Source organism: Anoplopoma fimbria, chromosome 12, assembly GCF_027596085.1.
Source record: "Anoplopoma fimbria isolate UVic2021 breed Golden Eagle Sablefish chromosome 12, Afim_UVic_2022, whole genome shotgun sequence".
NCBI lineage: Eukaryota > Metazoa > Chordata > Actinopteri > Perciformes > Anoplopomatidae > Anoplopoma > Anoplopoma fimbria.
Window position 1 is genome coordinate 13,690,446 of NC_072460.1, and position 27,495 is coordinate 13,717,940.

The 27,495-nt window shown below is 39.6% G+C and overlaps 2 protein-coding genes across 2 annotated transcripts; both read left to right on the forward strand.

Moving 5' to 3' along the window:
- The first annotated feature begins 4,692 nt into the window (after positions 1-4,692).
- On the forward strand, positions 4,693-7,359 carry LOC129100137 (homeobox protein Hox-D4-like). The gene is made up of 2 exons (XM_054609679.1): positions 4,693-5,050; positions 6,301-7,359. Exons 1-2 carry the CDS (start codon positions 4,693-4,695, stop codon positions 6,813-6,815), a joined length of 873 nt encoding a protein of 290 aa, XP_054465654.1. The 3' UTR covers positions 6,816-7,359.
- Positions 7,360-19,628: 12,269 nt separating this feature from the next.
- hoxc1a (homeobox C1a) lies at positions 19,629-24,059 on the forward strand. The gene is made up of 2 exons (XM_054609778.1): positions 19,629-20,178; positions 23,710-24,059. The coding sequence occupies exons 1-2, from the start codon at positions 19,629-19,631 to the stop codon at positions 24,057-24,059; spliced, it is 900 nt and encodes a 299-aa protein (XP_054465753.1).
- Positions 24,060-27,495: the final 3,436 nt, after the last annotated feature.

A 27,495-nucleotide genomic window follows, 5' to 3' on the forward strand; every position in this document is an offset into this window, starting at 1 on the left:
TCTCTCTCTCTCTCTCTCTCTCTCTCTCTCTCTGAAGATAAAAACTTTATACAAACAGCCATCGAAATGTTTTAACAAGAGGCAAATACCAAACCAAAACGATCAGCTGTTGTGCTGGTGGAGTGGTTTAAAACCTTTTTTTTTTTATTGTCTAAGTATAGCTACAAAACGTTTTTTTTTCCCACTCGTCTCAGGTGTGTGTTCTTCAACCACTTTGGTTTGTGATGAAAGGTGTATTGTTATGGCGTAGTGTGTTTAAACGACAGCCATGGCAGTTGCATAAAGGCTGCGAGTTGAAACAGGGGTCACGCTGCTATTTTCCAGGGACAGAGAGGCTCTCTCGCATTGACCAGCAGTGGGTGTGTCATACATCCGTAAATCTCTCTCCCATCCGTTCACTCCTGGGAGCAGATGCACCATGTCTTTTCTTTTTTTTCTCTCTTCTCTCTCTCTGTGTGTGTGTGTGTGTATGTTGCGTTAAATACATTTACATAAAACTAGATTTTAAAACTCCATCACACATGTTAAATGATTTGCTGTCAGTGCTGGCAAACATTTCAAGCAGGGGGACGACAAAGCAGCTTGGATCAACAGTGATATCCCGCTGCAGACTCCAACATCACATCACACAGGACATGATGGCCTGGGTAAACTTGCCAGTAACAATTTATGTCATCATAATGCCTTGGTGAGAAATTTTTCATTAGCCTATTTGCTGCATCGTTGAAGACCTTAGAAATTACAATTTCCCCTCAGTTCAAGGTGTCACCGGGGGCCCAGACGGTCACTAGATTTGAGTTATGATTATGTTATTCACTTTTCATTAGCAGAAGTGATCTGAATTTGGGATCCTGAGACTATAGATCCACAATTATGTATAGGTTAAGTGCAAATGTTCTTTTTATTTGATTTGCTCTCTGAAAATGATTCTCTGGTTTATGCGTGTGGCCACTAGTTGCTTTTCTACAGCAGTAGTCTCATACTTTGACCACAGCTGCTGCAGCATTAGGAATGTTACAGGCAATTGAACGTTAGAGGCAAAGTACGTCATCTGGATGTAGAAACAAAAGAGTACCCTCACTTACAAAATGTAAAAACACAGGAGTGAAACCTACTGTCACCCCCAGATTCATCGATTGGATTATAAAATATGGTTGTTTTTTTCTGATCATGGTAAAGGTTTGTTTTTATCAGTAAAACAGGCCAATTCTCATTAGTTGAGAAGAAAAACAAAATATCTTTAATATTTAATAAATACACACACAAGCTGTCTACACTTATTGTAAAACCTGTAAAATCAGAGTTCACAGGAGAAATAAATGTGTATATATGTATATAAACATATTTGTTTTGTATACTTTTAAAGATATCATGATAAATACGTGAAAAGCTATTTCCAAATTTGATGCTTTCAGATATCCATGGTCTCAGAGCGGCCGGATTTGTGTGTGTGTGTGTGTGTGTGTGTGTGTGTGTGTGTGTGTGTGTGTGTGTGTGTGTGTGTGTGTGTGTGTGTGTGTGTGTGTGTGTGTGCACTCTCAGCAGACAGGCCAGAAATTACAGTGAGCTGTGCTTTAAACAGACCCAAATTAATACTCCATGTTAATGCACATGCTCATGCAAAAGTCAGGACTCGTTTGGGAAATTGACAATGTGTGTCTTTTCCTCACTTATGAAGTGCAGTCTGCAAACTCTAGTCCTTTCATTTCACTCTGCATTGTTTACAGCAATATAGGGCACCGGGCCCATAAATCTTCTCCTTGCTCTGCCAAGACAGCGCCATTTGTATGCACCGTTTTAACCGACAGCATCCTCTGCCCATTAACGTCTTCTCCCCAGCCCTCTCTCAGTCTCCTCTTATCTGCCCAGCTCTGTCCCCTGGAAATACATTAACTGATCCGTGCATTCGTTGAGCTCTGAAAAACAATTATGTTTTTTTGATTGTATACGGAATATATAATTTATGTGAAGAAGAAAATAAAAATACGAGAATTGCATCCTGCAGGTTCCCCCGCGTGCGCGCGCTTGCAGATATACTCCCCATTCCCCAATACCGTTGTAAGTTATTGCTCTGAAAAATAAAAGTTTATCGACGATTTGCTCGGTTGTTTGTGTCAGCAGGCGAGAGAGCGCAGAAGGTAAGGAGGAATTGTAAAAGGGTTGACACCCAGAGCGACCGGCGCGCTTTTGTGTGAGAGAGAAAAATGATTTATTGCCGCTGAGGCGGTTCACACAGAGTTCACGGAGAATTGTGGTGGAGGCGCGGAGGAGCTAAATTATGGTCTTGCTGAGCTAGTATATCATAGATCCTATCTCCAATTCAGAGAGTGTGTTCAAGGGTGTGAGGTAAGGAAAACAAAACGAATTTAATTACTTTCCCCCATTTCAGTCAGTGCTGATGTACACTGCCTAATTCGCCTGATGATACTACTACTTCTACTAAATAATAATAATACTAATAATAATAATAATAATAATAATAATAATAATAATAATAATAATAATAATGATAACAACAATACTAATAACAATAACCACTATTATTATTATTATTGTTATTATTGTTGGGTGTAACTAGATACAAGAAGATGTTATATTTAAATTTATTTTGCTGTGATGGCCTACATTCAGCCAATACTGAGATTAATTGAAGAGACATTTAGCACTTAACTGCCATTTTAATGGACAGGCTGAGAAGATTAAAGCTGTTTTCAGTTCATAATTACAGTCATGTTTCCAAGCTAAATGTTTATCATTTTTAGTTAAAATTGAATAATGATCATGTAGCAGTCGTTTTGATGTCGATCATGGTTACTAATAATAAGCTATAGTGTATGGGGCGATAGTTGTATTGTGTCCTTGGAAATTCCAAACTAAAACAAAACAAAAATAAATAAATCCAAGGACGTGACCAGGTAAAACCTCAGTGATGGTGGCAGCCAAAGCAGGGGTGAAACGGCAAAGGGGGAAGGCTCCTCTTCTTCCAAGCTATGCAACCCTGAGTGCATAATCCATCACCGCTGAGAGACATCTAAAGAGGGTTTTCTCGACAGCTTTGTTGTGGTGAAACACCAGAAGGAACTTGTATCCAAAGCCTGCTTCAACTAAGATTTATACACAGAATAAGCCGAAAACTCTCGTTTTGGAAGATGCTTTTGGGTGCACTCTTTCATTTAATAATTGTGATGGCTTCATTATTTTAGTTATTTATCCACTTTGCATACATTGTGCTGTGTTGAAAATAAGCAATCATGTTTTATGAGGTTTTTTTCCCCCAAAAAGTAACTCAATTTGGCCACACTTGATGTAGCATTAAGCCAAAATAATTTCTCCAAAAATATTTATAATGGGGGTTTAAATGATTCACATTTTGTTTAAGTGCTTTGCACCTTCATAACTATATTTCCGAGTTCCTTGTGTTTTGTATGCTGTATGTTGTAACTCTAAACATGCGTTAATAAGGGCCCTGCTGAACCTCTCCCCCGACTCTTTTGTCCATCCAGCCGTGCAGAGAGCGGGGTGTTTACCCTCCAAAACCTCACAGAGCCACAGACAGGGACACTTGATACTGTACAGTGATGCCTGCTTAATGCAAATGCGCTGGAAAAAAAAAAATCTCTAATGATTGCCTCCTTTGTCTTTGTGTGGCAATGACTGTCAAGCCTTTGTTTGACCACTCCCCGTGAATCCTATTAAGCCAAAGCTATACTTTCACTCCGACAGTTATAAGCATATGCTGTTATTTAAAGGAAAAGCCCGCCGATTTATACTGGGCAGTTAAATGAGTTGCAAACCAAATTATCCAAAATAATCGGAATAATTTATTTTACAGGCAAAAAGCAGCCTTATTGCACAGTGCCCCATATAGAGCAGCTAATAGCATGGAAATACGGGAAAAATAATATTTATCATTTTGTTTAATTGGAGAAAAATAAACCCCGAACACCATCTATTTTTATGCGTTTTACTTCTAAAAAAAAAAAAAAAAAAAAAAAAGGCTGAAGCGAAATAATGAGTTGTGGTCGATGGTGCGTAATTATCCAGTATATTATTGTAGCTCCTACACATACTATAACAGCATGTCCCCGCGCTGTATCTGGTAAAAACCTACCACTTAAAGTTCAGGATGTGCAGCTGCAAAGGTCGACTCCTTCTAAAAAATCCCGTCCACTCAAAAAATTGATAATATTACAAGAAATCAACACTTAAGTTTGTAATGAGACGTTCCTCACCAGACAGTGTTATCTCTGTCTCCCCCCCTCTCTCTGCCATTGTTTCTCTCCCAGCGTAAAAAAAGCATCTCCCTCTTTCTCTCTCTCACACTGAATACATAGTTTTTGGCGTCTACTCATATTCCGTTTTATGTTTTTATAGATAAAGGAACGCAGGCTGCTCATAGAAATGTTGTCTGAAGAAATATCGCAGAAGCTTCTTCGGTCACCCCAAGTTGCCAGCGGATTACTTTGCAACTACAGAGCTCTGCTATTGGAGGACGGCCACACGTGACCACGGCACCCTTCTGGTAAATATTATTCAAATGTTCCACATGGTTATGTCAAGTGCTCTTCCCTGCATGGCTTTATGCATTCCGGTTAATTGTGATCGGATATTAGACAGACATAAAGTCCTATAGTCTTTACTACTGTTGAGGGATTCCTGGTTTTATTTGAGACAGTTTGATGAGCTGGGTCCATGGACCCCCAACAGTCTGCCCTCCCACTGCAGCTGCATGGCAACAGTTTTGCTATGAGCACTGGACCAGTGCCAAAACTAAGCGAGGGATACAATGAAGAAGAAGAAGAAGGAGAAGAAGGAGGAGGTGGAGGCCAAGAAGCTGAACTTAATCAGCATAACATGACCTCCTCTGCTCGTGTCAGTTCCAGGTTAAACCCAGGTGAACAGCCTCAGTGCCCACTGGAGCCTCTGGTTCACTGCCATGCCAAGGGCAAGATGGACATCAAGAGCAGGAGCTGCAGTCTACTCACCATCTGCCGATCAGAAGTCATTTTTCCCTGGATGAATCCACGGACAACTGACTCTGAACAATCTGGTAACTCTAGTTTTGTTTATTGTCATTTCCTTTTTAAAGCTTAACAGCAATCAGTGTGTGTACAATCTTCAGTAGGTTCAGTGATTCAATGAATCCAAATTTAACGAGCATTTCCCTCATTTGTGCATTGAATATTTAACTGATATCTGACATTATAGCTGTTAGAATTGTTGTTCCATAAAGACACATGCTGCCCCCCAATCTTTTAAACCTGATAACAACATTTACAAACAGAGCAAGCAAAAGTCTCACTAGTTAATATAATAATGTCTTACCTGCTTCGTTTAAATGTCATTGTCTTTTAGTGTTTTGCTCTTCCGGGTGCTGTTGGCAATAATGATTCCAAAGCTACAGGGAGTAGGTTGCACAGAACTACACATCTGGAACTAAGAAACTTAAACTTTTTCAATAAATGCATCTTAATCAGCAAACATCATCACTTTATGATCCTTTGTTTCTTATAACAATTGTTAAACAAGTTTATTTTGAGTGTAAATCATATTGCCTCAGTACTTTAGGTAACAAAAGAGAATTAAAGAAATAGAAAATGATAATATTCAATTAATAAAACTAAAGTAGATGATCAAACAACAAAACATTTTTTGAGCTAACATTATTTACTAAAATTTTACAAAATAAATAAATCACGATCTCTACACTACTATCAACAAGGAAGCTTCAGTCTGCCAGTCTGGTGTTGGGGAGAGCACTTTTCTCTCTAAGGTCACTATTATTAGGCCTATTAGGTATCCATTAACCCCTGTGTGTTATGTTGTTATTAACAGGGCCCCGTATCGCTCATATACATCTCAAATTGAATCTCTAATGGTGGTTATTTTCAGTGGTGGTCCCAAGGTACCTTTTAAGTGACTGAGATGGGGATTTGACAGGTCTGCTTCCGTGCGTAGCTGTGATTAATGTGGCCTGTCAGGCAGCCGTAGTGGCGTCAGATGTTTCCCCCAGACTGTTTCTTCAGGAGGTAACTTTCCCTGAACACATGACACAGTAGACAGCCAGTCTTGTATAGTATCTCAAGCATGACTGAATACAGAGGAAGAGCTGAGGGCCCTACTTTGTCCCAGGTTGATTGGATGAGGATTAACATGGTTCTTACTGGCACTTGAAGTCCATGGAGAGTGTACATCTCAGGGTAGACCTGTTAGAAATGTGGCACTAGCTCTTAAGCCCCTCTCTTCTTTATGTGCTTCCTCCTGCATCAGTCAGCGGTGGTGTGGCGGCGGATCTGTCAGGCCGAGGACGGCTCTGTGTCAGGAGGGAGAGAACGGCCTTCACCAACAGCCAGCTGCTGGAGCTGGAGAAGGAGTTTCACTTCAGCCCTTACCTCCGTCGTCCCCGGCGGCTGGAGATGGCCGCTGGGCTGCATCTCACCGATCGCCAGGTCAAGATTTGGTTTCAGAACCGCAGGATGAGGTACAAAAAAGAGCAGCGGCATGGAAAGGTGGCAGGGTCTTCCCAGTGGTCTCCCTATAGCCCTTCCCTCAGCTCAAGCTCATGTGCGGACCAGCTGAGGTTTCAGGGTGATTGTGTGGTTAGAACTTCCTCCTCAGAGCTGCACTTCATGGATTACGCTCCCATGTCCTCCTCTCTCTTTGGCTCTCACAGTGATGCCAGCAGTGGTCAGTGTAATCACCCCGCAGACCTGCCCCATCTGAGCTGCATACTTCCATCTGTTGCAAATGGTCCTCCGCCTTCCTGTACTGGCGCAGATAGTCATCACCATGCTGGCATTTCAAACTGGCCCTAGGGCCCCATAATGGCCATCCCTCCTGTGCTCATCAAAATCTCAATGATACATCCACTTTCACTTACTTATGAAAGACTGGTGGATGTCTTATTAGCATCCCTGGGTTGAAATCCCCTTAACACACCATTCATGAAGCATTTTAATTAAACTATATGAACATATCTTAATTAAAGGAGAGCTACAGCGATATCATTTGTGTTTCTCAGGCACAATGACTGAAGACTGCAGGTCAAACTTGCTGCTCAGATTGTACTCTTACGGCATGCACATTCAAGCAATTAATTACTACATGTTTTCCTGTGATTTTGTGCCTGTTACATTTCTATTGTCGTTGCATGTTTAATGCATGTGGGAATCATATGAGTGAGTTTTTATACTTCCCTCTTTTGTCAAATAATAGCTAAGTGGTGATCCCATTTTCTGAGTGTTACATTTTGGCTCTTTTTCATTATCTACTGTAAATAACAGGTCATTTGTGTAAAATGTTTTAACTGTGAAATGGGCAGAATAATGTTCATATCAAATGATGTTATATTTTTGTTAAAGCCATTAAAGGATAAGGCAAGTCTTTGATACAGTTCTTGATTAATTGAGGTGTCATATACTGTACGTGCTAAATAAATGCATTCGGGAAAACCAAAGCACTTGTGCAATGTTTACCTTATTCATCGCTGATTAGAGTTCCATTTTTTTTCTAGCAGTATTTCATGATTAAGGATTCAGATCCCAAATAGAAAAATAAATAAATAAATCGTGAATGTAATCAAATTAAGGCATGCTTTAGATTCATTGAAAACTCTACAGTATTGTGCATTCAAGTTGCACAATCTTGCCACATAAGCCTCTCCCTCGCTCCTGCCTCCTAGTTCCCCACCATTAATCACTGAGACAAGGCAGTCCTTCCAGCACTCCAACCACAAGCTCTGAACCCACTGGGCACCATGACAAGATCTCTTGCCTCCTCCCTCCCAGCCTTTGCCTTTTCAATAGCCAAATTGTAGTGCTGCAAGTTGGGGCTGGCCTCCCTCTCAGGGGGTATGTTAGTTGTTTAGCTTAGATGCCCTTCCAGCAGCCCATAGGCCACAGCAGACCAGTAAGGTTCAATCACTAATGACAACTTATTATCTTAAAAAAAACTGAGGAGACTTTGTTTTTTTAACAGCATTCACTGTGCCTTTGTGACAAGTGGTTTCTCAAATGTAAATAATGTCATGGAAACATTTTCCTCTTGCTATTTTTGATTTCAGAATTTTCGTCTCACTGAGCTAAATTACGCCCACGGGGAATTTCCTTTTATTTGACAGAAGTGGGTCACGGGTTCTCTTGGGTCTAGACAGTTTTGCACATCAAACATAGACAGCAACTTTCACGATGAAGGAGTTCTTCTCCTCTTTCACTCGATAATGTGAGCTGCAGTATAAATGTTCCTAACACAACTTTACACATTTTTTGGACATGCTGACAGTTTTATATCAGTGGCTGTACTGTAAATGAGCCGTCACAGAGGACTACTGACAGCTATGAAATGAGGAAGATGATCCCCTGGTGGTCCTGGATAGAATGACTTCCTGCTCCCAATTCATTAGTTAATCAGTCAGTAGATCAGCTGTCATTTGGTAAATATTTGACACCATTTTCAGCAGGTCTTAGTAGTTGTCAGGGGAGCTATATAACAGCTATAACTCTGTGGAAATTCAGAATCAAATAAAATGAGGTCCACACCACATATGTATCAAATAAGTGGTGACAACCAGGTAATTTAAGAGAAAAGTAATAAAGGTGAAAAAGACGAAGCAAGAAAAAGTTCTTCCTTTCAAATATGTTCGTCTACAAAGAGAGAAAGAGGGGGGTTGTGTAGAGGAAGAAGCAGCAGACAGTGTTGAATTCCTGAGATTCTTGTATATATGCCGGGTGATTTATGGTGTTAATGTTGCCGAGGCTCAAAAGGAACTTTACCTCTGGTACCTCACTACATTCTCCTTACAGACGCTGAAAGCCAGGAGGATCCACACACTGGAGTGCAGTAATTCTGTGGATGGGGTCAAGGGGGGATCCCCAGAGGTCATGGAAACCCCCCCCCCCTTAAGGGCCCCACTGCAAGGGGGAACAGACTACTTCCATTTCAACATTAAATTAGCCAGTTGTTCTCACATTCAGTGGCTCCTAGTAAGCAACTAAAGTAATTATTTCCTTTAACTCACTTAAACTCAGTTTGAGGACATCTGTTTTGAGGGGGGGAAGATTTGCAAAGCCCAAAATCCCTACATGTTTTTAAAACATGTAAGGCTTTGACCAGACTGGAGCGATGCATTAAGTGGATTTTTGAAGTGATAAATGATGCCAGCCGTGGTGCCATGAAACCAGCTTTGGTTACGGTCCATCATTAATTTTGAATTTTTTGCATTGTGCATGTCCTTTACAGTGACTGATGTTCCACTGTCCCATTTGCAGCTGTTGTGAAACTGATTTTGGGGTTAGATTTGAAAAATGCTCTATGCATCAAGACTTTTCTTAAGCTGCCATGAAAACAAAACGGCCATGTCTTTAACAAAGAGATGGTGCTTTAAGTATCTTTCAAAGCATTTGGCCCTGTGTTCAACAAAAGTTAAGCCTGAAGCTAATCATGTTACCATCACAGTAAGCTTATAGTCTTATGTTAGTGGTTTTACGGGGATCACTACCAGAGGAAATAAACGATAATAACTGTTTGATGTTAGGATGGTTGGTAGTGTTAGTGGGATGAATTGACCAGGATGCAGCCTTTGATTTTTACAGGAAAACTAAATGTATTCAGACAGGCCACAAAAAGGAGAAACTTAACAAGTTAGTAAGTAGACTTAACTTAACAGTTGTGTTTACTATAATTTAGGAAACCACTTAAGCACAATGTTTTTATTTTAACAAAGTGCCATTATAAGCATCTCAACCAAGGCCAAACTAAAAACAAATCCACTTTTAAGCCTTGTAAAATAATATTTTCACAGTCCAAATATAAGGCAAATGGCTTGAGCTTGGTATTTAATGTCATCCCTAACAGCATATCCTGCATTTTGACCTGGCTGCAGACTATCTTCAGTTATATGAGTCAATACCGCAACAGAAACCTGTGTGAAATCCGCGATGGCATCCAAATCCTGTGATATAACAATAGGTTGAAAATGAGGTGAGAATTTTGGCTTGACTGTGCAAAACATTCAAAATACCAATAATGTGATACTTACAAAACAGACTTTGAAGAAATCACTTCCATCATCCCAGAGGAAAATTGGGAGAGATAGTTACCATCATGGCTATGACATCATGGGCTACCAGTGGGGGAAAATGGTAAATCTAAGAGAAAGTTTTTTTCTGAAGAAACTGGATCACATTTTTTCCAAATTAAGTGATTTAAAATAATAGTTTGACATGTTTAGCCACTCATTTGCTGTCTTTCTGTGCTAGATTAGAACGTAATTATCACTCATGTCTGTATGGTAAATATGAGGCCAGAGTCAGCCGCTGGCTAGCTTTACTGCGCATAAAGACCACTTTCACAAGAAGAAAAAAAACAATTCCCTTTTTAGATTTTAAGATTTTAAGGAAACAAGTGGTCCATTCTGCAAAAACCTTCAAGGACAAAACAGAACCCAGACACAAAATGTTGTACCAGGTTAACAGGTGACCGCAAATCTGTTAGTTAAACTGTGCATGGGACAGACAGTTTCACATCATGCAAAACGTGTGTTTTTACTTTTATGCAATTTGTATACTTATTTTATTTACTTTTAAATATTTATTATTTATTCCCTGTAGCAAGCACCATCCATACGTTGTATTCATTTTATGAACTTGTTGCTTACCTGTTTTTTGTAAAGAGCCGGCCAGCGTTCCAACATCCATTTCACAGAAGGTTGCTCTTCAATTTCATTTTTTTTTTTATGGCGTCTTAATGGGAAGGTCTTATTTATCAGCTTTAAAAATGAGGTCAATGAATTCAGGCAGAGCTCTCATAGATGTAGCTAATGTTACATGCCCTAATGTTACGTGAATGACATGGAGGTGTTAGTTAACTGAGTTAGCTTAGTTAACTTAGTTACTGATTACTGTTACCTAGCATTAGCATTAGCCTACCAGGAGAATAACTAAACATTTCCAGCATTTCCAGGAACACAAAGCAACAAGTCCAGTTTACTCATGTAAAGTTAGTTTTATACCTCTTTAAGGCAATACGAGTACATTACTGACATTAAGTGAGTTCAAACCACAGGATAGTGAGCATAACTAAAGTACGCCAATGTTATTTAAGTAAGGTAGGTATTACCTTTAAGAGTGCAGGATATTGATGACTTACGCTGCTTTCCAGACATCTCAGAGGTTGGCATTTTCCCAGTTGCAATTTACATCTTCAGGTGAATGACGTTAACATAAATAAATTAAAAAAACATGGCTGTCATTGACAAGCTGATGCTTCTTTGGCAAGTGTACACACAACTGAAGTCTCAGCAGTGCAGCCTCCACGTTCTTTTGGCGTTTTTAACATTGTTCCATTGTAGTTTTTCTAGTAAGAGGTTGAACATTTTTCGAGTTCCGAGTTGTCTTTTACTAAGCATTATTTTTGAAGTGACATTAGTGACATTTGTGACTTGTCTTTCATGCTTATGTTACACTGTTTTGTTGGCCGAACATTACCGCGACCTTTCACGGAAGTAATATACTTGGGGTAATGTATATATTCTGAGAGGAAGGTGCACATTCCTCTGGCTCATCTGTTCAGCATTTATATGAGCTATGAACTTGTTTTTGAGAAATGCTTTTTCACTTGTGTTTAATCTTCCTGTTCACACAAGTTTTCTGTGGGGGGGCTTCCCTGTCCTGCCAGACCCTTTAAGAAGGAACACACTTCCCCTTTTAAAATGTTTTGTTGGTCATTTTTATTATTAGTCAGTTCAAACAAAGGGTACATTTACTTGTTTCTCACTTTCAATAACTTTATTGATTTTTTTTGTTGTCAAAAAACGTATGAATTCCAATCAGCTCCAAATGGGGGGGAGATTAATGCCACCTGGGTTAAAGTGGCACTTATTCCAGAGATCCTCCCTGATTGGCTACAGACAGCAGGTGACTGGGTTTAAAAGGCCAGTGAAGACAGCAAACTGGTTTACTACTTTTCACTCTCCATGAAAGTGGAGGAAGGACAGTTTTTTGTGTGTCTAAACTTTTCTTTCCTCATTACATTTCTACAGGAGACACTAATTGATAAACCTAATGAAAGGGTTTATGTTTATGCATGCTATTCTATTGACATATGTACAACTTTTGTTGGCAGTGGTGGGATGGTTGGTGACTAACAATACAGCGGGAAAAATACAGACAAATACATTTTAAGTGGAAGTGTACTCTTTCAGGCAGAACAAAGAAAACCCCCTACAGAAAACCTGTATGAACAGAAAGACTTAACACATGTGAAGAAGCTTTTCACAAAAATAAGTTCATGGATCTTTATAAATGTTGAATAATGAGCGGAATGTGCACCTCCCTCTCAGCTTCCATACCAATATTAACTCAAGTAATTTACTTAATAGGAGTGGAAAGAAAAGGCATAATCTCTGAGCATGACAGTTTGTCTTGAGGGGCAACTGGGGTATAAACAAAAGATCCAGAAGTTTCCTCGTCATGACGTAAGCTCATGTCTGTGCTTACGTCCATGCGGGAGTTTAACCGAGGTCTCAGCCAGCAGTTAGCAGCTAACAGTGCTAACAGCACCAACAGTGTGAATAAGGGCAAGAGTCCTGACGTTGCTTGCAGTGTTTACCTGAGGGGGTCAACCCTGTCTCACTCCCAAACTGTCAAAAACCAACAGTTTGAAACCGACCAACCACGCTTTGAATTAATGCATGTAAACCCACCCGGCATTATTAGATGTTCAGAGCAAGTTCCTTTGAAAAAAAAACCAAACAGGGCAGGTGGGAGGGAGGTGAATGGGTCAAACACAAGACTATTGTCCAAGAGAAAGCTGTCCGTGTCCTGTACCAAACTTAAAGTAAACATTGACATTTTGGCACAGTATTAGTTAGTCATGTGAGTCGTTAGTCACTTGGTAGTGATCTGAGTCATCAGTTAGGTTAATGCCAACCACGCTCTTTTCCTAAACCTAAGTGGTTTTGTTGCCTAAACCTTACTTCCTATGAAGACAGAAGTTTATTTTGAAAAGACACTATGCATGTAATGATTGGAAACTTGCCACGTCCAGGGCTGACTAGAGGGTAACCTGGAGCACCATAGTATGAGGCTTATGGCCACTGACCAAGTGCTGGTATTTGACAAGTAAGGATTACGAATTTGAACGCCATATGAACAGTGCAGAGCGGCGACAGTGAGCTAGCCATTGGGGCACAACACAGAAACTCACATGCACTAAAAGGCACGCACGGCCGGCACAGCTATGTAAAAAGCATATAGAAGCTCTGATTACAACACACACAGAAGGAGACTGACTTCATGCCCATGTCATCTTTGGTAAACTTTACACCACTTCATTTTTACTTTGCTCTTACATTAATGTTCTAAATCCTGTATATAGAACCTTCAAAGTAAAATAAAAGTTACCATTATAACATCAAACCTGAAGCCATAAAACAGCTTCTCATGGAACAATTTACATTTACAAACTCAATCAACTTTGCATGCCTTTACTGCATATTTACCTCTCAAACAATCTTGTATGCTTCAAAGCACTGTTGAGGTTTCATTTGGGTTTATTCAGTCATGAAAAAGTATAGCTATAATATATTTACAAAAATAAACAGATTTGTCAGAATATGTTTATGAACATCACTGTTTTATGTCCCAGTTATGACACAGCCTTATCAGCTAGACAGCAAAATCTACTCTTGCAAAAGAATACAATACACAATATTTAAGTTTATGACCAATTTGGGACTCATTTTCAGTTTTCCTTTTTTAATAATTATGCTTTATAATTGAATGATTTGTACAATAAAAAATAATAATAGCTGTAAACCATCCCATAGCGTGACTGTTACATGCAATACTTTGGTCCATTGTTGAGCAAAACCCTGAACTTTTATGCCTGGCCTTTAGGAGGTTTTGTTCTTTTTATGACCTATTAACCTTCTCAGCCTTTTCCCTCCACAGTAGTTACTGCTGCCCACCAGTCTCTCCAGGTGCTTGTTGCTCAAGATGATTGTTAAGTATCAATTTTCGGTGTCATTTTTATGGGTTTTATTTATTTGTCTGCTCCTTCGTGTGGAACAGAGTCTGAGCATTACTCAGGTAGATGGATTATAACTCAACTGCTACGACTCATCAATCTTGGAAATTTGACTTCCTGAATCTCATACAACTGTTACTGTCATATTACTGCACGGCATTATCAAGATCAATGACATTTTAAATGCTTCCCAGTTAAGGATGATCGGTGACAATAAAAAGGTAAGTTGGTGATGAAACTGTCTCAGCTGTGGTGAGCGGCACTGTGCACAGTGACAGAGTCACCTGCTGGATGGAGCTCACTTTTCCTTCTGTGGAGCTCCAGTTAAATGAATGAACTTGTAATCACAACAGTCACCCTGCTAAATGTCACATGTTGACCATTATTGATCACACAAGAAATATTTAACACCCAACGGCTTTATCACACAGCATCTAATCAATGCATACTTTCTTATGGTTTTTTCTCGAAAAAATCTGTGTGGAAATATCTCAGATAAAAACATTTGCATCTTATAAATATTTTGGAAATGTATCAGATTACTGATGTTTGGATGTAAATATTCAGTGTAAAATTGACCTTGTTTTATGTGCTTTATACCTCACAACGTGGTTTTGAAAATGGATTTTCATATGCTCTATATCTGTGATTGATGTTGACATCTTCTAAACTCCAAACTGCCCTCAAAACATAGTAATGTCACAATGTAGGATAACACACCGTACATTTCTATGCCTGCGACTGCCTTTTTGACAAACAAAATGAATTTATGTTTGCCCATGCATAGCTAAAATAACAACCAACTTGTGATTTTGTTTTTTGTGTGTGTGTAGTAATAATGCTTCCTTATTTTGTCACATCACATGTCCATGCCCAGTTTGTGTCAAATGGAACCACTTTAATACTTTTCTACATACTGGGTTTTATTACCTTTAGAAAAAAAATCCCAAATGTTGTAAAGGAAAACTATTTTCTTTGCAAATACAATGCTGTTTTTACACATACAGCAGTTGGGTCAGTGGGACACTGCACAATGAGGAAGTTAAGCTAATGTCAACAAAACATAAGGGTTAAGTCTGGGACATTTGACATGATATTTTATTTCATTGACTGCATGAAAAACATCAACTGATAAACTGAACATTTCTGAAAAACTTATTATCACAAATGTTATATTTATCTTATAATCCAAAATTTGTAGATACAAAATATGTATTTATGAAATTTTGTGGAAATGTGTTTAAAATGATGCACAAGACATCTAGATTATTCCCCTTTCCAGTATTGATGGAATATGCAACCGTAGAATTCATGAAGTACTGGGGTTGAATATTTCACTTAGTGTAAACATAATATAGCTTCAGTGAAGCTGAGACAGAATAAATGATTCTGTCAGACAGTGTGAAATAAGATGATTTTAACAAACTCAAAGCTACTTAATGTGGAATGAAATATATTAAACTAATATTTGGATATTGTAAATATCCAATACCTTTTTCACCTTTTTTAGGTTTCAAACTTTTACACGGTTGACATTTTTCCTTGAGACTGCAGGAATAATCCTTCCTGAGCCTCAACAGAAGATTAGTGCTTTATTAATACAGTGTCGTTTTTCTATCAGCATTTTGCTATTATCCATGATTAGCATGCACAGTAGACTACTGATCTGCATTGTGAACAAGCAGGGGATGTTTAAGCAGAAAAATAAATAAATTAAAAACCACTGCTTCTCTTTCCCTGCAGCGAAAAACAGAATATTACAGAGTGCGGTGCAATGATGAACATTTCCTCCTGTTTCATGTTTAACCCTGCTCATTTCCCACAGTAAGAACTCCGGAAACACACAAGTCTGCGCAGCAGCTTGGGAGGGAGATGACTGATGGCTTGTTGTCATGGTGTTTGGGATTCTGCCGACTCCAAGCCTCTTGGCTCACTGAAGCTGTGAAGCACTGCAGTACATACTACAGGCTATTGTTAAAAAGCCCCGGTATTAGCAAGGTATTGCTTCATTGTCAGACTGTTGAGCCTGTGCAGAATGCAGTTATCTGTAATGTCCCTGGCCATTTGCACTGTAGTTGCATTGGATTTATGATTACGGTTTATGTACTGTGACAGATTTCATACCATTCAACGACGAAGCAAGGACAATTATTAGAATTCCACACCGTGAGTGGATGGATTTCTTTGTTTCAAGAGGTATTCCCTGGATTGTGTGTGGGCTGGGTATACACTAAGCCAAACCTCAGTTCTGACATAACTATTTTTCAAAAATGTCAATATTTGAAAAACACAGACATGCTCTATCAATCATACGGATAGCCATCTTTCAACCGGTCAATGTGCCACACTTTAATATCTGTCTCTTATTTTGCCTCAGCCTTGCTCTGACCCTTTCTCTATCTCTCTCTTTATTTCTCTTTGCCATATTACAGCTCTATCATGATGCCACATTGATGAGCCTAAGCTCCATAAACATGGCAAAGATGGCTGTCGTCTTCCCCTCCTGGAACTGCATTAACGGAAGTGACCTCTCTGGCTGGTGGTGACAGTCGTCTGTCAGCGCTGGTTAATTCCCGGTCTTGTGAGGGTCAAGAGCTGACATATAATTAGGCTTGACAGTGTTGCAGGGCAAGACAAGGGTCCGGTGTCAACGGCGGCGAGTAGCATCATGTCAGCAGCGGCAGGATGAGGGTTCAATTCAAACCGTGGAGGTAATCTGAGCACGGCCGCGCTGATCCCAGGGCCTCAACTGCCTATTGACACACATCAGAGCATGGACGCAAAACAAATTAGCATCAGTCAATATTCTCTCCCTCCTCCTGCCTCCTGACACAGCCACCCAAGAGCTGCTATATGTTTTGCTTCACCTCCAGTCAAAACAATAGAGACAATAGTGATCATGATAGAAAATGCCTGCACTGAGTTTTAAGAGGATGTTTACAGGGTTTGTGGCAGAATATTCACATTTCTGGTTTGTGTGTAGATGGGGGTGTAGAATTTGGTTTGAGGGAAATCAAATTCAGAACTGGATCCATTACCCCCAAATCGGGAGATTATTCTCTTTCTTATTTCTCATGCAGAGTTTGTGGTTTAGGGGATACAAGCTGTGCACAGGGAGAAACCCTGGCTATAGATGTCTTATTTTTTTGTGTTTGCTAAATGTGATAATATAACTTCTGTTGCATAGAAGGTGCTGGGCAGTGATGTGGAACAGCACTTCAAATATGCTAATCAAACATATGGCACTTCAAGGGATTGCTGTTCTTGTCCTACATGATAAAAAGGTTACTTGGTTTTAAATGTAATTTGAATACGTCCGAAGGCTGAGGCATGCGTTTAAAAAAAAATCGTTTGCATACGGGAATGCTGGGATTACACCTGTTTTTCTTATTCTTCTTCTCCTTCTTATTCTTCTTTTCTCTCTGCAACCACTTCCCACCTCCCCCTCCCTGTGCTGAAAGCCATTACAGAAATACAATTTCTAATACCTCTGCACAGGTCTTCGATCGACTGCAAACAAATTTATATTCAGGCGGTAAACAGAAAGCTGCAGAGATTTATTTATTGAGTGTGGAGGAGAGAAACAAGCTAGCACGTGAACCCTGAGTAACCTCCGAGCTGACATGAAGATGGATCAGTGCACCCTGCAAATGCATGGAGAGAAGGGATATATTGCACTCAGTCATTCAGCACATCGCTGCCTGTGGAATCCTATTAACTCCAACAGCTGGGACCATATTTCTGTGCTGTAAGAATGCAGTTAGACGTTGTTCATTACGCTGAATTATTTTGTAATTACTGCAGACTTAAAAGACATACGAGATATTGTTCAAATAATACGAAAGAACAGTAACATGTTGTTGTTTTAAGTTTAGGTTGTTATTCAAATGTCACGAGTGGTAGATTTGTACAGTTATCTGATAAACTGTAAGATAAAATATAACAATAATAATGATAATAATACTGCTAAAAAATAGCATTAACCTGCATGGTCTGGCTTTCAATTCACATACTGTATTTGTTTTGTCATTGATTGATCTAAGCATACAGGGACCGAAAAAATAAACAATTCTAATTAATTATAAATAAGAAATAATGAAAAGTAGAAATATAATTTCAACATCATGGCTCCAGCTTGAGTGATAAATTGTATCGCGACGAAGCCAAACACATGAAACATGACTTATAAAACGGGCTACTACTAGTGTTTCTTTGGAATTTCACAATTGTTGGATTTCTTTGAAAATACAAGACATAATCACTTCACTTTCGATTCAAAGCAAAAAAATGAAACGGGTTGGAGATTAAACATTAACATCAGACTATGAGCGTATTATTATAGCTTTAATTATTCTCGTTCCAATATATGCGAGCAGCCCGAGCAACGTATTTCAAAGTAGGTCACCAGTCTATAGAAAAAAAACAACCTCTGCTGCACTGTGGAGCTCATTGACATTTTAACTTAAGGGCTGGGTGGAAACACTGGGCTGCTGTGTCCCTGTATAGTGTACCAAAATATAAGTCAGTTGCATTAGGCCTATTTGCATGTTTTAAGTCAGTGTACATATTTGCAGTCCTGGGCTTGGTGTATTAATCTTTTATGCACGTCATTTTGGGAGTGTTTAAGGTTTGTTTGTTTTTGTTTATGTCAATCAAGTTTGAATAGCAGCATGCAACGCTATTTGCACATGCATGAAAAGTTTAACATGGTGATTCATGACTGAGTTAACACACCTATGTCGAAATATATGAACAGTCCTCAAACCAGATATTTTGGATTCTGCATAAACGGATTCCAGCAGAAGAGCTAGTTTAACCTAGAGATAAACATGTCCTCTCTGTCAGTCACAACTTCTTGATCTCTGCTCGGAGCCATTTTTTGTATTTGTTCGAGGCTAATTACAAATCTGCTGCCACTGAACTTCTAAATACCAGCTGTCACGACCTCTGAACCCATTAAGTGTGCCTTTCACATGACCTAAGCCCCTTTGCTAAAAAGGGCCTCTGGTTTTCAAGTAGCCTTCCCAGATTTGCATAAACCATTAGCTGCATCAATGTAGGCCTATATTATGCTAATTTAGCTTTGGAAAAAGAAGAAGTGCTCATTGTTGTGAAAAATAATCAAAATACCAGAGTTTGACCCAAAATATATTCCTCCTGAGGTAAAAAAAAACAAAAAACCAATGTAACTTACAAAAAACTACTGTCGTCATAGCCTACCTGTTTGCATAGGTGAGAGGCCAATGAAGGCCCTCAGTGTCTGCTGATGATGACTGACTTTCCTCGCTGCTTTTGAGGTTGTGTGTAGGTTTTGCTGTGGCCTGCGTGGTGCAACGCTTTGTGCTCGGGCACCATTACAATGTTGACCCAACGTGAGTTTCTCAACTCTGTTTAATCAGTGCTGTCCTCTCTGATGACAGAGATGTCCAGCTATTGGCCGAGACCAGGAGGGCACGTCATCTCCATCAATCAGAGACTGCTGTTTCTCCTCTGAGGAATGTCCCCACGGTCGTCCAGCCGCCTGACCATGCGTTACTTGGATGCATGAGAGGCCGGGCATGAAGTGCAACCCCGTCCAATGATTATGCAGGGGAGAGGTGATAATGACTTCCTATCAAGAGTTAACGGCCGAAAGGGAGAGTAGCCCTCTGTTCACGGGCTGCCGCCGAGCAAAAGAGGTCATAAACCGGGACCTGGACGTCAGGACGCATCCTGAACTCGACAGTCGTGATGAGGAGGGGAAATTGGAGGTGAAAGTCGCCTCAGGATTTAATACTCCGCATCCCCGGTACTTAACTCTCTCCAACAGTTGCACCTCTTTGGACAGCCCTCCTCCTCCTCCTCCTCCAGCATGCGAGACTCTCGAGGGCTTCTCGGCACCGGCCTGCCCCCACTCGTCCCTTGTCCCCTGGCGGTGCAGGGTGCAGGGGCAGGGCTCTCCAGGACGCGGATACTGCGCGTCAAATAACAACGAATCGCTACAATCCGGTTTTGGCTCCCTGGCCGAGCAAATTCAAATCTACTCTCGTAATGGCCCCGAAATTCACGTCGCCATGGGGAGTTCAGCTGGCTCGGACTGTAACGTGGCTCATATGGATGTAAGCAGTACAACTTTTGAGTGGATGAGAGTGAGAAGGAGTCAGCACCAGGCGGGTAAGTTTTTTGTCATGGGAGATTGTGCACGAGATGAGGGATACATTAACCTTGATATATTAACGTATTCAGGATAAATGAGTTATTGGTGGAACTTTAAACTTTGGATAACTTTCATTCATAGTTGGGGAAAGTTTGGTCGAAGTTTTCTCTTCAAGCTGGAAAAAAAAGAGAAAAAAAAATAGCTGACGTGTTTTGTGCGTCACAGTGCACCAATTCCTCCGTCACCAACAATAAAGTTGCATTTAAAAAGAAATCATTTCCCACTTTTTAAAGCAGATCAAAGTGTTTGGAATACGGCACTAGCTGTCTAGTCGACGCCACATTTGAATATGCACATGAGGACCCGGTTACTATTTCCTTAAAGTTTCCATGTTACTGTAAGTCTGTTAGGAATTTTAACATTGTCGCTCCACCTACTGTTACAAGCAGGGTCTAGACTGTACACAATGAGGGTGGAGAACAGTAGAAAGCCTGCAAAGCCTCACTGTATATTCAACTGGAAAATAATCAATTATTTACCCTTGCCCTTACTAACCAGTAGCCGTTGAATAATGCAACAGACCACTGGCTGTCGAGACTCACAGGAAGTTGAGTAAAACTTACTGTTGTAAGCTGGAGTGCTCCCTGGGTATTGATTAGTTGTCTGTTTGTAATGAAAGCCCTTGTGTATTGATTTCAGTTTGCAGCACCTTTACATGTGTCCACCTTTTTAACATAATTGCTGTCACAGATCATCATTTCCCTGACTGATGAGTCCTGGGCAGAGAGCCCACAGAAGAATACTCAGGCTTTAAAAAAATACCAATAGCCTACTAATGTGAAAAATGCCTATCAATCCTCAATTTTATGTGAGTGATAGTATCTTATAGATCCCTCATTTGGTCAATAATGTCAGTTGACTGACTTGCTACTGGAGTTGGGATGGGTTTCATACATTTTACATGGACGAAGATTGACTACAATGGTGGTTAACCTTTTTTTTTATCCCAAAGCACAACCTCTGTCTACTGTAGGGTGCTGCTGACCCAAATGTTCAGTGACCAAATATGCAGGTCTTTACCACCAGACTGTGAAAAGGCCTAAGCTCCTCTGCAAGTACTGCTACAAACCCAGGGCTGCAGCAGCATCCACATTCACATATAAAATGATGTGAACACATTATTTCTGATGATTCAGCAGAGGGGGGTCAGAGTGCACAAAATCAACAACATTGATTTGACTGCACAGTTAACATTTTTTTAGCTTTTGATTACCCTGTTCATGTTCATTCATGATGTGCATCCATACAGCTTGTGAAATGTCCCTTTAGATTAAGGCTCCATTACAGATACAAAGGATGACGATACTACATCTGATTTTACTTGGAAAAGTTCAATGTTATATGATGTAGAAAAGGATAAACTGACAAAAAAAAAGAAATTCAATCAGTGGATCATTGTTCTCATGATGCTGCTGTATGAGAAGAATTTTTTTTGCAATGTTTAACATGCAACAAACACAAAATTGCACTTTCTAGCCTTTGGTTTCCCACTTCAGAATCTAGATGAGTGGGACGACATTTCTCTGATGATGCCACAGTGAGGGAGGCAAAAGGTGACAGCAACACATTTCACTGGTCGAGGAGTCGTTTCAGTCATAAAACACATTAGCCACTCATCTGAACTAAATCCGTGCACTTGTGAAAGTAATTTGCTCAAACCCACCCACGCACACACATCTCCTCGCAGTACCGTTTGCATCTTTGCAGCCTCCTTCTGTATCTATCTGGAGTGGATCATCTGTAGGAGTAACTCATTAGCGCTATAGTGTAACTTGTAGAAGAGTCATTAGTGAAAGTATGCTTTCCTCTGGAGGTTGTATTGGCTTTGGCACAAAACAAAGTCTTGCGTATATTCCTCCATGTTGAAAGGCCTCCACAGACCTGCAGTAACCTGATCTCTTGGCTCAGTGTATATACTCCCAGTGCGTCATTCTTCAATTATGCTTTGACAGCACCTGAATTACTGTGGGCTGGATGCCCAGATGACTGAGGCAATGTGTATCGATCTATCCCTTTTCTTCTTCCCTCTCCTTGGCTCAGAAGGCCCTTCCATTCCCTTTGCTGCCTGGCTATTTTTAAGCATGCAAGTCATTTCTCAAATATTTAGTTTGATTCTTTTATGCCTTCTGGCCGGCATCAATTCTATTATCTTTGGTGCCATTAATCAGAATGTGCATGTGATTTGCACTCCTGATAGCTGAAGTTCTTAATTACGTACACTTCCTCCGTATTGGTTCCTTCATATTCACTGCCCTCTAATTCTCAGGCTCGGTTACCTTGACATTCATTCTCTTAAAACACAGATGTCGACATTTATCCTATAACTGACCTTTCCATCTGCTATGCTTTTCCAAGTGGCTAGAGGCCTGTTAACCTTCCTATCTATGAATTGTGGTGGTAGACATTGCTCTACACCTGGCACACTGACTCCATTATGCAGCAGCAGCACATTTTCTCAGAGGCAAAGACACACTGACAACTTACCCACAATGTCGGCAATGAAAAATCAAGATATAGCTGCGGTTCCTGTCATTCATTGCACATAAGTAGCATAGATGATACTTTAATGTGTGACCCAGAAACCTCAGAGGGAAAAAATGGAGGCATTTGTCATTAATGCAGTGTTTGAAAGGATTTGTAAACTGTTAAACTGTCATTGACACAGAAAGGCCTAAAGGCAAATTATTAATGATTCTGATGAATACAGTTAATGGGCTGTAAACGATACAAAGTTGTTTTGAATCGCCAAACATTTCCTGACAACTTTTCCATATATCTGCAATATACCTTGACAAATGTTGCTTTACTATTTGGTGAACTTGTCTTGGACTTTAAGGGCAAGACCTTTACGAAATATATGTGAAACGTTCAAATCTCTCAGACTCAGAGGTGTTGAAATCCTTTTTCAGTCTATGATTTGTGATGTTGTTGCATGAGATTGCATTGTACTGTACAGGTGTTTCTGTTATTATGTTCAAGTAGATAACACATCATTTCCCATTCACATGTTTGACAGCAGCAAAAGATTTTACAGTGTGCCTATAGGCTACTGCTAAAGTTGATACCTCGGTGAAATACGTCTGTTATACAGACAAAAAAATGGCTCCCGGGTGAAGACTTTAATTCAACACTTTGGCACATGGCCAATTCCTACAAATCAGTTTCTTGTAGATAATAGTTTTGAATGTTTGAACTCATTTCTTCAGTATCAAACAAATCTGTGATTCATTTTATTTATTTATATTCCTCAATATCACACAAATAACCAGTACAGATGCATCTCTAATGAATATTTTATTTAATTTCTGGGGATTTATACAAAAGTTAAAACTTCATATATGTGACCTTGACTAAAGTTTATTATACAATAATAGTTTCAACTCTGTAATAATATATAATTTTATCGTGGATAACTTTGTTCAGTAGGTTTTTTGGGGTAACCTTATTGATATATTGCTGACGACTGATTTCATGTCCTCTGTTCCCAGCCAGGATGCCCATGACCTGTGGGTTCAGTGTTGTTGGCTCGGGCCTCGGTGCTGTGGAGGCGGGAAGCAGCAGCATCTGTACGGGTGACCATGCCACGATGAACGGGGTCCCGAGGACCATCTTCAGCACCAAGCAGCTGACAGAGCTGGAGAAAGAGTTCCACTTCAGCAAGTACCTGACGCGGGCCAGGCGGGTGGAGGTCGCCAGCGCCCTGCAGCTCAACGAGACGCAGGTGAAAGTTTGGTTTCAGAACAGACGCATGAAGCAGAAGAAATTACGGAGAGACGGGCTGCTCTGCGACCCGGGGCCCGAGGCACCGCACTCACACGCCGACACTTCGGACACCTAGCTGCCCCTCTCCCGGACTGTCCTCGTCAAAACACCTGCCCCTGAACTCCTGAACTGCAGGGAGCTGCGTCACGCGTTGCACATGCAAGGGCGCCTGCCGGCAGATGTTTTGATTCCCCTTTGCATCGGTTTCAATCAGGCTTCACCTTTATTTGCTTACCACGATGGATGCTTATCGCAAGAAGCGCAATGGCAAGTTTCTTCATGCAAGAACGGGTCAAAACAATTTGTCATCCTCCCTCGGCTTCAGACTGGTGCTGATTTGAATATTAAAATTCAAGTCATTGCACTGTGCTCCTATCTACACAATGGAAACAAGGAAACAAAATTATTATTAATTGTCCATAGAAACTGTGGCAGACTATTTGTTTATTTATTCTGTACAATTCATCCAGGAGCTGACTTTACTTGAATATTTTCTCAACAGGACACGCGCCTCCTAGATTTGTTTAAATAAGAATTATTTTTATTTATTAAATGTACATTTGATCATATTTATTCTATTGGATGTATTGTTTTTTTTATTACTAATTATACTACTGCTTCCTCAATCAATTCATGTTGCAGCATTATGGAGATTTTTTTCTATTTCTTTAAATTGCTGTTTGTTTCTGACGTATTTGTTGAATAAGTCAGGTGCACCTGTTGTAGACAAACACCATCTTTAACATCTAAGCAGATAATTATCAGGCTAATTTAGCAGAGCTTTAATGCTGCTTTAATGTTGTGTATTTGTCCGGTTTTAATGTTTTCCTTCACGGAAAGATTAAAATGACATAATTGACTAATAGATTTATTGATCGTTCTTATTAAGAGTATTGATCCGTGGTGATCCATCTATTTGAGGCACAAATCTGGGAGCATTTGCATGCATCTGTAACTGCATGTTAATGGAATGTAGAAAAATCACGGTCGGGAGTTGTTTCGTCTTTTATTACCGCTATATACATGCATCAGAAAATGATAATTTAGCTTGAACACTCATGCGGGAGAGCAGACAATAAAACGCTGTCTGTGCCGTTTTGCAGATCAACCAATAAATTGCGTGGCACCAGCAGCTCGAGCTGCTAAATATTCCTTCTAGATTCACATCTCATCTCATATAAAGTAAATGATTGTAAACTCGGCCCTTAAACACTGTTATGTTCCCTGTATCGCAATGGGTTTCTGTCATGTTAATGTCTATTCTAATATCAAGATATGAGGCCATCAGCCACACTAATTCCATGTTAGGGAATATTTTTGTTTAGCTTTCAATTAGCGGTGTTTGCACTGGATGCGTAGGTAGGTAGATCCAAAGCGGATGTTAATGACAACAACAAAGGAATTAAACCTTAAGCAGCTGGGTGTCGCTTAGAAATATAAAGCGAGAATCAAAAATGAATGAATTAGGTCCGTTTTAAACATTTAACATGTTGCCTCTTTGGAATTAGTGTTAGTTAAATAATAATATAATTATTGGACAGTTGAACCTTTAGGATAATATATGCAGTTACACCGAAGTTCACCTCTCACCTCTTGACCTTTGTCTTGCCTCGGGACAACGATGACCCGGTCACCGGCCCAGAGAGAGAAAGATGCACCATTCATTTGGACGACCTCTAAGTCTAAGCTTTCCCTCTCTCTTTCTTTCTCTCGTTCTTTCTTTCGTTTTCTCTTTTTTTTCACCAACTCGGAACGCTTTTGTTCTGGTGGTGGGTCTCTATGTCCACACAATAATATTTCATCCAGCCGAATAAAGGGGCGACTAGGCCATATGATAATTGTTCATATTATAAATTCATACCAAGCCACATAATGCATTTTTTTCTACACCTAGAGCTAACCTAATTTTTGCCCTATCTCTTATTTTAATAAGCCAAAAAATATGCTCCTGGCTCACTTTATAAACTGGATAAGAGAGTCTTTTCACCCAATAGGTTTTTGGATATAAACCACAGATCTATTTTTAATTGCAAAGTTGAAAAATTAAAGTTACTTGAGCATATGGAACACTAAATAGGGTTCCATGTCAGAGACTGTATAAACACAATTTAGAGCAACTATTCATAACACCCTCGCTGCTTTATATATTTCTTGCATATCGCCTTGAATAATTTTAAAAGAATTTAGACATTAATTCCCTTTAAACAATATACTTTATAATGTTCATCTCATAAATATTAACTGAAAGCTAGAAAGAAATAGAAGTTTAAGCTTAAGGTCTGCAGAGGAGCTCGTGACAGTTCAAACATTTAAAAGTTTTATTTGTTATTGATACAAATTATTTTACATGCAAGCTAGACTAAAAATGTGTTGAGCTCAATTTATTTTACATTTGCATTTAAACAAAATACAAGCCATTAGGGTGGCCTTTCTCTAAACAAAATAGCACAAAGTTGAAGGCTTAAAAAAACAATCAAATGTGTCTGTCTTCTTTTAATGCAAATAAGAGTGCACTTGTGAAGGTTATGAGGATGACAAAGAGTAAAATGATGATGAAATAATGTGATGATAAAGCTCGTGAATGTAAAAATGGCCCCCTCACGTCCATGTTGCTAAGAAGTTTGTTAAGTTGACCTTATTAGAAACTCTTTCATCATCTTGTGCAAATATGTTCCCTTGCCACAGGGCATTAGGTTGCAGGTTGTGATGAGGATGCTTGCAGCAGGTGTGCAGTCAGATTTTTTTTAAATCCAAACTTACTTCATCAGAGTTTCTACTGTATAATTGATTCACTTAGAAATGCACAACAATTTAAAATAGCAGAGAAAAATGTGTGGAGGAAAAAAACTTAATGTGAGTTATAGGTATTATGTGAAGGTGAAAAGAAGAGTTGATTTATTTTGGGTGAACTATCACTTTAATTTCATTCTATGGCAGCTTCAACATTTGCCTCTCAATTGATGAAAGGCAAACTGCATTGTTTGTTCAGACCTGACATTTAGTTCGAAAGCATTTGAGTGTGACTCTACTCTGATGAATTTGTGCTCTTCAGTAATTCCTTCCTGAAGATGTACGGTTGGATCACAAGACTGACAGCTGTGCTGTGCTTATACACGAGCAAACACATGGTAAATGGAAGGGAAATAAAACCAAAATGACTCAGCTGCAAATGTATAACTGCCGGTAGTAGTAACAGTGGTGACATTGAACAAGTTGGAATTTTCTTCACCTTTCATTTTCTTTTCCCCTCCTGTACAGCAGTAATTTATCGTAATGAAATTCTTTCCAAAATCTACTTTATTTTAATCATTCATTTAAATCAATAAGAAATATATTTATAATAAAGCACAATAGCTCAAACATGATTTGTCGAAGTTAAGTTACCTGTTACATTTTTTTAATATAAAACACTCAAATTGAGATATTAGATAAAAAAAATGTATTAATTCATCACCAATGAGGCTATTGAGCGTGTTCTGTATTGTTTTCTCTCGGAGGTTTGCTGATGTGCG

What these genes read in the sequence shown, in the direction of transcription:
- LOC129100137 (XM_054609679.1), top strand. Translation starts at nt 4,693, where the DNA reads ATGGACCCCCAACAGTCTGCCCTCCCACTGCAGCTGCATGGCAACAGT. An exon ending in AACTGACTCTGAACAATCTG is followed by an intron (nt 5,051 to 6,300) that starts GTAACTCTAGTT and finishes CGGATCTGTCAG; the next exon opens with GCCGAGGACGGCTCTGTGTC.
- hoxc1a (XM_054609778.1), top strand. Translation starts at nt 19,629, where the DNA reads ATGACTTCCTATCAAGAGTTAACGGCCGAAAGGGAGAGTAGCCCTCTG. An exon ending in AAGGAGTCAGCACCAGGCGG is followed by an intron (nt 20,179 to 23,709) that starts GTAAGTTTTTTG and finishes CTCTGTTCCCAG; the next exon opens with CCAGGATGCCCATGACCTGT.